The sequence below is a fragment of the Coenobita brevimanus genome, chromosome 57, assembly GCF_032717465.1.
Source record: "Coenobita brevimanus isolate Jiangsu-jjx chromosome 57, ASM3271746v2, whole genome shotgun sequence".
In the NCBI taxonomy this organism is placed as follows: Eukaryota; Metazoa; Arthropoda; class Malacostraca; order Decapoda; family Coenobitidae; genus Coenobita; species Coenobita brevimanus.
Genome location: NC_137010.1, coordinates 58806712 through 58818391, shown reverse-complemented (window position 1 = coordinate 58818391; position 11680 = coordinate 58806712). Strand labels below are relative to the sequence as shown.

At 42.5% G+C, this 11680-nt stretch overlaps 1 protein-coding gene across 1 annotated transcript in view; it reads right to left on the bottom strand.

Moving 5' to 3' along the window:
* Positions 1–252: 252 nt before the first annotated feature.
* The window catches only part of LOC145402049 (DBH-like monooxygenase protein 1 homolog), an 85232-nt gene continuing 73804 nt past the window's right edge, over positions 253–11680 (bottom strand). The window contains exons 11-12 of the mRNA XM_080274146.1: positions 3369–3543; positions 253–465 (exon numbers count right to left, since the gene is read on the bottom strand). Coding sequence (XP_080130272.1) covers positions 253–465; positions 3369–3543 — 388 coding nt within the window. The remainder of the gene's footprint in view (positions 466–3368; positions 3544–11680) is intronic.

Sequence of the window (11680 nt, the reverse complement as noted above, 5' to 3'; positions counted from 1 at the left end):
CCTAACCACTGACACATTAATATAAAAATAATAATTACTCTTCCTATATCCAAATGACTTTGCTCAATTTTATGAAGTAAGCTTAGCAATGATGGAATTGTTTTAAGCTACATGTAACCCCTCCAGTTCAAGAAGTCTCGTAAGCTACTTAAATGCATCTGAAACAACCAAAAATAAAATACAAAAGATGTTATTGAAGTAAAGAGTATCAGAGAATCTATAAATAAAGCCCCTAGTGTGAGGAAGCCACCCCTACCAGCGTGTTGGGGACAAGGCTCCCCACACTGCGAGAGAGGCCAGCATCACTGTGAGGAAGAGGGTGGAGACCAGGCCAGCCATGGGGGTAGAAGTATGACCACTGGAGGGCAAAAGGTGCGTGGCAGACATGTGGACATGGGCACAGGCCTTGTCTTCAGGGGGGACGTAAGGCGCCGCTCTTGGGTACCAGGTCAGATTCGTGGACAGCTGCCAGAGAGAACATCATTAAGGATAGAAACTATGAGAAATACCATCAACTGTACTCCTTGTACTCTAATCTAGCTTAAAATTGCCATCTGCATCTTCAGTGCTGAGTTGTAAAAATAGATTAACACCAAATTATGATGCCAGTCGTGAAGAGGTACTATGAAAGTATGCAGAGCCATGGCAATATCTGATTCTGCCACTGATCTACACGAAATAAGCTGAAAAGGGACGAAAATCTGGGCATGGTTAAGGTGAAAAAAGTGCGGCATCATAATGAAGCTAATGTAGTTATACCATTATGTTAGGTCAAAGAAATAAACATCATGCCAAGGCAAAGAGATTAGCAGTATGTTAGGGCAAAGATATTGGCAGCAAGGTAGGTCGAAGAGATTAGCAGCAAGGTAGGTCGAAGAGATTAGCAGCAAGGTAGGTCGAAGAGATTAGCAGCAAGGTAGGTCGAAGAGATTATTATTGTGTCAGGTCAGGAGTATTAGTCTTACATCAATTAAAAGAAGTTAGCATTACGACAGGTTAAAAAAAAAAAAAGTCAGCAATATGTCATATTAAAGGTATTAGCATTATGCTGGGTCAAAGGAATTAGTATTATGTTAGGTGAAAGGAAGTAGCATTATGTTAGGTCAAAGAATTACTATTATGTTGGATCAAAAGAATTAGTGTTAAGTCAGAGCAATTAGTATTATAGCAAATCAATGGGATTAGCCAATTAAAGACAAAGAGTTTCAAGAATTAGCAATATGTTAACCCCCTCACGCAAGATGACGCAATGCGAGTCATAATCCTTGTAATCTGAAGAGTAACCGATGATGCAACATGATGCAACTTCTCTATAAATGGTTGTAGAAACTTTTCCTGTGCATAGATTTGTGTCAAATTTGGTTGAGTCAAAGCTTAGGGTTGCCAGGTCCAGGAGAAATGTATGGCAACAGCCAGGATCTTATTGGAAGGGTAAGCAGCCCATATTTAGCTCAGTATTATCCCATCAGTCAGGCTGGGAGGGTGTGTGAGTGCCCGGCAGAGCATTTAAACCCATGTTTGGCTACTATCGCACCATCCATACCTTATGTGTGTATAGTGATACTGTGTTACATATAGTGCAGTGTGCTTGTGAAGAAAGTGGATAGGTGTTTCTTATATATTTTCAGAGGAAGCCAGATTTGAACATTCCTAACCGATTTTTACCGTTCCCCTCCGATTTTTACACTAAACCTACAATGTCTCGCAAGGATTGATCAGAGAAAGAGTACATGACAACTGACACCACTACCATCACTCCTATGACAAGTGACACCTCTGTCATCACTCCTATGACAAGTGACACCACTGACATTACTCCTATGACAAGTTACACCACTGCCATCACTCCTATGACAACTGACACCACTGTCATCACTCCTATGACAAATGACACCATTGACATTACTCCTATGACAAATGACACCACTGCCATCACTCCCATGACGACTGACACCACTGCCATCACTCTTATGACAACTGACACCACTGCCATCACTCCTATAATAAGTGACACCACAGCCACCACTCCTATGACAACTGACACCACTGCCATCACTCCTTTGACAACTGACACCACTGCCATCACTCCTATGACAAGTGACACCACTGCCATCACTCCTTTGACAACTGACACCACAGCCATCACTCCTGTGACAGCTGACACCATTGCCATCACTCCTATGGCAACTGACACCACTGCCATCACTCCACACACACACACACACACACACACGCACAGACAGACAGACACACACACACACACACACACACACTGTGTGTCTGATCGTACCTGTCTTCCTCTCTGCAACTCCATCTCCTCTCAAGAAACACTACAACACTGCTAGAGGATGTGAGTAACCAGCTTATTTGTCTAGTTTTTATGCTATTGTCTTGTAAGGTATAAAATGTGTGTTTACTATATATTTTTAATAGGGAAAATGTGGTGGATTTCATTGCTATTCTCTCAGTCATTATATTCGTAAAGTACAGGTTGCATCAAAATTTGAAGAAAGCTTGACCAAGCTGATGATTTCTTATGAATCCTTTTGTAAAGTAAAGTAACCTATGTGTGAAAATAATTTGGGAAAAGTTACGAAAGATGAACATACTCAGCCTACAGGCTGGATGTAGGAGCTGTCACTGTGTGCAACCCATCGTAACTTTTCAAAAGTCATTTTCACCATAACAATAAGGGATATAACACTGTGAATTATATCATGGGCTTCCTTAATCTTTGGGCTACAATAATGGATAGAATTTACATATATGTTTGTTACAGTGTCACTAACAACATACGAAACAATATACAAATAAGGAGTTTTTAGGCGATTTTCGTAGTTTTTTTTTCGATTTACTCGAAAACTATTGGACGTATCAACATGAAACTTTCATAGATGAAAGATCGCGTCACGGGAAAAATATTTCACGATGATGTTGGGAAGTTATGAGAAGCTAGTTTTCACATAAATTGGGTTTATTCAGGCTTCATTTCTGTACGTTTATTCATCCGTTTTATGTTTTATTTTTTTCTTTTATGATAGTATAAACATCAACGAAGATGATCGGAAGATATTTATAACAATATATGCACCTTCTGAGGGTAAATTGGGCCATAGAAATTTTTCCCTTGCTGCACGAGCGGAGTTAGCCTGAGTGAGGTTTTGGTTCTGTGAATGGAATCAAAACTTATTGAAAACTTACGGTGCACGAGAGGGTTAAGCCAAAGAGATTACAATTATAACTGGACAGAGTAGCCAGTTAAAGGTAATTAGCAAAGGCTTTCCTTCTTGGACTAGCATTACCTCTGGTCAAAGAGATTATTATTAAGCTACATCAGAGGATCTGGCTAGTCACAGGTCAAGACTTACTTTCATGAAAACGCCAGATTTGTACTGGCACTTGATGACGTGGTCGCCATATGCGATCCTGCTGTTGATAAGCTGACGGTCGAGGGTGTCCCAGGGCAACATGTTCACCGCCTCCTGGTACCGCCGTCCATCACCCACTTCGGGGTCGAATATAAAGGCGGCCAAGTTCAGGTCTCTGAAAGAAGATAAAGGGTTAGATCTGACAATTGTACATTGGTCATTAACATCTTGAACCCGGAACTGTATTTCGATTTTTATTTTTGCTCTCATGCAATATTGTTCAAGTTAGGATAGGGCAGTGGTGTCAAAATCTTTCCCATGGGCCACACTTCAATTCTGCCTATCATCTGAGGGCCAAGTAGACCTAACGGTTTTATTACATGTCCCCCCCTGTGGCGGGGGGGACACAACCTGGCCGCACTATGGGGTGGTACTACTACTCTGCGGCCAGGTTGTGTTAGGAAGAATACTGCCACCGTATTCCCTGCGTGTCGTAAAAGGCGACTAAAAGGGGCGGGGTGAGGGGACTAGGGACCCCCTCCTCTGTTTTGTAGTTCCTAAAAAGAGACAGGCCAGAGAAAGGGATGGGGGATGGAGTTATCCTCGTACCCTGAAGATTGGGTCTATGAATGTGCGTGGATGTAGTACGATTGAGGCTAAAAGGGAGGAGATTGGGAGAATGTTTGTGAGAAGAAAGTTGGATGTGTTAGCTTTGAGTGAAACGAAGATGAAAGGGAAGGGGGAATCTATGTTTGGAAGTGTGAATGGAAGATTGTCAGGTGTTGATAGAGGAAGGGCAAGAGAAGGTGTGGCCTTGTTAGTGAGTCCGGAAGTTCAGCAATGTGTGATTGAATGGAAGGTGTCATCGAGACTGATGTGGGTGAAAGCGAAATTTGAACGTGAGTTGTGGGTGTTTGTGAGTGCATATGGGCCTGGTAGTGAAAGGGATGAACAAGAGAGGGAGTCTTTCTGGAATGATGTTGATGAGTGTCTGCAGAGTTTTGAAGCGAATGTGAATGTGGTAATGATGGGAGATCTGAATGCTAGAGTGGGAAATGTAGCAGTTGAAGGTGTAGTTGGTATGCATGGTGTGCCTGGAAGAAATGAAAATGGGGAACGAATGATAGCGATGTGTGTTGAGCGAGAGATGGTGATTGGGAATACGCTGTTTGAGAAGAAAGATATTTATAAGTATACATGGGTGAGACAGGAGGGTGGAAGGGTTGTTGATAGAGCCTTGATGGACTATGTGGTTGTGTCTAGGAATGTAATAGGAAGATTGTTGGATGTGAGAGTTCTGAGAGGGGAGGGTGGAGGTATGTCTGACCACTACCTGGTGGAGGGAAAGTTAAGAGTAGGAAAGAGATGGATGAGAGCTAGGAGGGTTAGGTGTGGCAGGGAGGTTTTGAAAGTGAGTGAGTTGGATAAAAGAGAGAAAAAGATAGAGTATCAGGAGAAATTGAAAGATGAGTGGAACGCAGTGAAAGATCAGGAAAATGGCAGCGTGGAGGAGGAATGGAAGTTGTTTAAGAGTGCTGTGGTGGGGCATGCAGAAGAGGTGTGTGGTGTGAGACGTGTGGGTGGTGGTGTAAGAAAAGGAAGTGAATGGTGGTGCGAGGAAGTAAGTATGGCTGTGGCTGAGAAGAGACGTGCATATGAAGTGTGGCTGCAGAGGAAGGATGAGATGTCATATGAAAGGTATAAGGAGAAGAGGAATAGAGCGAGAAGGGCTGTGCGTGATGCTAAAGTGGCAGCAGATGAGAGGTGGGGTAGGCGGCTGACAGAGAATTTTCAGCAGAATAAGAAAATGTTTTGGAAGGAGGTGAAAAGGGTGCGAAAGGGAGAGTCTGGGAAGGAAGAACGAGTAAAATCAGAGGATGGAAGGATGTTAATTGAGATGGATGCAGTAAGGAAGAGATGGGCAGAGTATTTTGAAAGATTGTTAAATGTAGAGGAGGAAAGGGTGGCTGAGATTGTGGCGGATGGAAGGGTGCAAGGTATAAATGTGTTGGGAGAGTTGAATGATTCCTTGATCACGAAGGAGGAAGTGGTTGTGACGGATGGAAGGGTGCAAGGTATAAATGTGTTGGGAGAGTTGAATGATTCCTTGATCACGAAGGAGGAAGTGGAGAAGGCAGTAAAGGAGATGAAAACAGGGAAAGCTGCAGGTATGGATGGGTGTGCTGTGGAATGCCTGAAGGGTGGTGGAGTGACTATTGCTGACTGGTTAGTAAGATTGTTGAATGTGTGCTTTGAGAAAGGTATGGTGCCAATTGACTGGGCAAGTGCTTGTGTGGTCCCGTTGTATAAAGGCAAGGGTGATAAGTATGAATGTACTAGCTTTAGGGGTATAAGTCTGTTGAGTGTTGTAGGTAAGGTGTATGGTAGAGTGTTAATTATGAGAGTTAGAGAGGGTACAGAGGGAGTGATTAGTGATGAGCAGTGTGGCTTTAGGAGAGGGAGGGGATGCGTTGATCAGGTGTTTGCTGTGAGACAAGTGTGTGAAAAGTATTTAGCGAAAGGCAAGGATGTGTTTTGGGCATTTATGGATTTAGAGAAAGCGTATGATAGAATTGATAGGGAGGCTTTGTGGACTGTTTTAAGATTGTATGGACTTGATGGTAGGTTACTAAAAGGGGTGAAAAGTTTTTATGTAAATAGTAGAGCGTGTGTAAGAGTGGGAAATGCTGTGAGTGATTGGTTTCCCGTGAGAGTGGGGCTGCGACAGGGATGTGTGATGTCGCCTTGGTTGTTTAATATTTACATGGATGGTGTTGTAAGGGAGGTGAATGCAAGAGTTTTAGGTGGTCTGAGTCTGGTAAATGTTGATGGAGGAGAGTGGAATCTGAAGCAGCTGCTGTTTGCAGATGATACTGCACTGGTGACTGATTCAGAGGAGAGATTGAGACAGTTGGTAGAGGAGTTTGGAAGGGTGTGTGAAAGGAGGAAATTGAAAGTAAATGAGAATAAGAGTAAAGTGATGAAGTGTACGAGGTTGATAGATGGTAGGGGGATGAATATAGTTTTGAATGGTGAGTTGCTTGAGGAGGTAGATTGTTTTAAATATCTAGGGTCACATGTTGCTGTGGATGGAAGAATAGATGCAGAAGTGAAGTTTAGAATAAATGAAGTAGGAAAGGTGCTGGGAGGAATGAAAAAAGTGTTTAAATGTCGTTCGCTTAGAATGGATGTAAAGAGAAGGCTGTATGAGGGTGTTGTGGTACCGACTGCATTATATGGGGCTGAAACATGGAATATGGGTGTAGCAGAGAGGAAAAGTTTGAATGTAATGGAGATGAGATGTCTGAGGAGTATGTGTGGAGTGACGCGTATGGATCGGGTGCGAAATGATGAAGTGCGAAGGAGAACTGGAGTTGTTCGGGAGATGGCTGGCAGAGTTGAGCAGAGGGTGTTGCAATGGTTTGGGCATATGGAGAGAATGGATAATGAGCGATTGGTGAAAAAGATAACTAGATCTGATGTGAGAGGTGTAAGGCTGAGAGGAAGACCACGAATAGGATGGATGGACAGTGTGAAGAGAGCGCTGGATGCGAGAGGGATGTCTGTTGAGCAAGGAAGAGTGACTGTGCGTGACAGAAATAAATGGAGAGAAATTGTGAATGAATAAGTGATGACGCAGCCCTGAGGGGATATTCTCCCGCATTTGGTCTGATCAGCTAGTCAGGTCAGGTGCGGGTAAGGGGATGGGTCTGTTATGATGTGGCAGGGGTAAACCAGTTCTGCTGTCGGGCCCTGCTGCGGATGTCACTGATTGCATTGCCCAGTTGACCCTTGTGCGGTGTGGTGCGGTGAGGATCTGTCCGTTCTCCCCTTTGGGGCTAAGATGCGAATGAATGTGTTTGAATGGATGAGTAAATGGAGAGTGAGTCATCCTGTCTCGGCTACCTCCCTTTCCTTGGGGGAAGCAGCCTAGGTATATAGATAGATAGATAGAATTTTGTGACAGACTACCAACACCCATTATTATCAGTTTCAACTGGTGACTACTCTCTCCAACAACTTTGATTCCCATTCACCATAAGCTACAGTAATCACTGACCAGAAACAAATGTAGAAACAATAGGATATTACCAGTTACGCAGGCATCAACTCACCCAAAATTGTGGTACGTGTGTCCCTGAGAGCTAGAGCAGCGTGTTTACATTTTACACTTTGAATTTATCAAAATAGGAAAAACCGTTTCCAGATTTCCATCAGATTAGCCCGAGGCATCCTGTCGACATATGGGTACATTGCAACATTTTGTCACAGCTAGAACCGTCGACATACCAGTACGTCGCGGAATTGCAAGGTCCCTAACTTGTACAATTTTCAATTTTCGCGCGTGATTTTTGGTATGTATACACGGGACACCTTCCTCTATTTCTCTACAAGATGCCAAACCGGGACAATGCCTTACCCTGCATGACCTTCCCCCCCCACACGCCATTTTCTCGGCAACTCACTTGTTACCAGTGACCTGGTCAATAAAGGCATTAAGGGCCAGAGTGATTCCCCAATCGATGAAAATGTGGAGGAGAGAGTTTACGTAGCATTTGAGGAAGAAACAGTCAGAAATGATGATCAGGTAATGTTGCCAAAAAAGGTCAGGTATGTTGATGTGTTAGTGAGTGAAACAATGCATATATTGCCTATGTTACTGTTTGAAAACCAATATACTCTCGTACTACATATAAATTCGAACCAAATAAATAAATACCGCTTATGAATGGTGTGGAATACCCTCCCATAGAGCTCGTTTTCTTTGGAGCCAGCCTGATAGAAAACCCAGTAAGGTAAGGAGGTACTGCTACCTGGATTGAGTATTTTAAACCTCAGGTGAGTGATTTCTCTATGAATTTTCGATGTTTCTCACCAAAAGCGGAGGATTGAGCCCAAAATTTGTTTCCAAAATTGGTCGGGACTGGGGGGAGTCAGTGCTTGAAAATCGGTCCAGATGTGATGGGTTAGTGAACTAGATTTGCACACTGTACTGTACATTATTACCTTAAAGTGCATGCAAATTTTAAATCTGCTATATATAACTGGAAACTTGTTGAATGAATATACCAATATAATATATAATACGGCAAAGAAACAGCCTATTCAAACGTTTGGAGAAGTTCGGTACGCCTTCTAACCTTTACAGTGGCACTGGCTTCTGCTTCAAGTTATTGATAATATATAAATAAAAGTTTTGTGACATATTTGTTCACCAATAAAGTATTTAAATAGAATTTTTATCAATCAAATTATCAGTAAATATTTCCTGACAATGCTGTACGTAATTATTTGTTCACTTGATCATGTGACAAATTTTATGGGATTTTCCATTTATTTATCAGTTTTTTTTATGTCAACGCAGGCCAATCTTTTCCTCTTCAAGGGCCACATGTGGCCTGTGGGCAACCAATTTGACACCGCTGAGATAGGGTTTTGAAAAATGAGATACAAACTGGAGTGCTTCACCAAGGCCCTCTAGTGATGTTACCAGGAGTCGTCCATCCGCCATGTTGTTACATCCAATTTAGCCACCCTTAGGTTAAATACAAGGTAAAATGGGTTTCATTTGTCTGCTACTTATTCCAAAGTACAGAACAATTGCAGTGTCACGATGATTCAGTGAGCAATATTTTATTGATTCAATGCTGGAACTACGTAAAAGAGATATAGGAAGGGGTTACTGATGGTTACTGAAGGTCTGCTTTAGCGTATGAATTACATGATCATGTTAGTTACAGATTATACAATCAAATACAGTAGTTTTAGGTCAAAGTAATGTCAAACGTGTCGTAATATCTTCAGAATTGCTCATATAGAAAATTTGTTATTCTCACAGTGCAGCAAAAGATGCCGCAGCCGAGACATATTGGCTGTGGCCTACGTGAATATAATCAATACAATTCTATACTGCAATACTGCAGTATAGTTTTATTGTCATAATATGTGTTTGGTGAGACTATATACACATTGATGAATGCGTCACCAGAATATGATGATGATGACTGTAATTTCATATGCAAAAAATGCAAAAAGTTACCAGTTTTAGACTATATCTCAAGTTCCAAAAACCTTACCACAACTAATGTATGGGTGTGTGTGTGTGTGTGTGCATGATTATCTATGACATAAAAGTGCTAAAAGACTTTTCAAATGACAAAAAAGATGTACCCTGTACCACAAGCAGCATTAACCCCTCCGCACTGGGCTGTTTATAATGCCACTGTCCTCCCAGAATGGGCAATTTTCCCAAAGTTGCTTGTTTTCAAACCTTAATATCTTGGAAAGTATAGCAGTTAGTGAAACAAATTAACAAAATATATTACGCACCAACTCATCTTCTTGTAAATATAACCATCCCCAGGTCTTTAGATAGTCACATTGATGAATAGGGACATGAAGATTATATGTAATTTTTGGCTGTGAGGCAGGCTGTATTTGTGTGTGTGTGCATGGTGCTGACTTTCACTTTGTTCTCCATTGCTAGATTAACTAGACACAGTTGCATCCTAGACATGCCCTATGGCACTATCACTTAGCTCTTTCCTTGTATCCTTGGAAAGAGGCTTGGCAGGGGTGGATGAGGCAGGGTCCAAGTAATGTGGGAACAGAATTGGATGAGAGACGTAAGAAAACATTGTCCTGCATCTGGCAGAGTCACACAGACACCTGAGGTATGTTTGCCTCAGGTGCAGGGAAGCTATCCCCATCCTTTGGCGTTATCAAGTGGCGGCCTCTTGAAACTGTGGCGTGAAAACACTTGCTGTTATAGCTGTCACCCAGAAGCCCCGATCCACCAATTTCGTGTCGGATATAGCAGTCACCTGGCGCTCAGGGGTTAATAGGCTACAAACAGCCTTTGTAACTAATCTGATTAGTGACAAATCACTATACATCTGTCTATCTATTGCCAGACACATTAATCCCACACGGGGTGGCCACAAACAAATCGCCTCTACGTCGCCCTGTCCCCCGCCATTTCACTGCCATGATCCCAACTCACACCCCCTCTCTCATATACCTCTCCACTCCATCCCTCCATCTCATCCTTGGCCTCTCCCTGCCCCTCTCCCCCTCCACCTCACTCACATACACACTCCTCATCAGTATCTCCCTCTCCATCCTCTGCACATGGCCAAACCACCTCAGTGTGTTTCTCCCAAAGCTTCTTATCACATCCACATCCACACCACAACGCTCCTTCACATCCTTATTTGTCAATCTGTCTCTCCATTGGACTCCACATGCTCCTCTCAAATAACTCATTTCCCCAGCTCTCACTCTTGACTTGTGTCCCTCCAACAACGTCCAAGCTTCACTTCCATACGTTAGAGTTGGTATTACAATACTGTCATGTAGTAACTTTTTTACTTCCATCCTCACTTCCTTGTTTCTTATCACTGCTTTCAAGGAACCAGCAACCTTTCTTCCTTGCTGTACCCTTTTAAGCACTTCACCCTCCAAACTTCCATCCTTACTCATCACACTACCCAATTACTTAAACATATTCACATTTTCCATTTCCTCCTCATCCAGCCTCACTGTACATTCGCTAACTTCACTTCTCTCGAAAACCATAACTTTACTCTTCCCTACATTCACCTTTAGAGTTCAGTTCTTACACACTCTCTCAAACTTATCCACCAAGCCTTGCAGCTCCCCTTAGTCTTCACATAACAACACAGTATCAGCAAACAACAGTATAGGGAGTTTCCAAACACTGCCCTCTCTCATTAGGGCCACTCCGACATCCACTGCACTACCTGGTATCTTTTTTATAACCCTATCCATGTACAGATTGAACAACCATGGAGACATGTCACATCCCTGTTTCAACCCAACCTTCAAATAGAAAAATTCACTCAATTCACTATCCATATGCACTGCAGCCGTAGCACCCTCATATATACTCTTCACAGCATTCAACAACTTCCCATCTACTGCATATATTCTTAATATTTTCCACAACCCTTGTCTATCCACCTTGTCATATGCTTTCTCCAAATCCATGAAAGCCGCACACAATTTCTTTCCCTTCAATAGAAACTTTTCCACTGAAGATCTAAGAGAGAATATCTGACCTACACAACCTCTTTCCTTCCTAAAACCTCCCTGTTGTTCTCCAACTGATTCCTCTGTTATTTCCCTAACTCTATCAATAAGCATCCTACAATATACTTTTCCTATTCACTGAGAAGACAAATGCCCCTATGATTACAATACACTTCTTTTTCCCCTTTTCCTCTGTAAAAGTGAATAACTATACCTGACTTCCAATCCTCCGGGACTCTACCTTCCTCCAAGGCCAACCT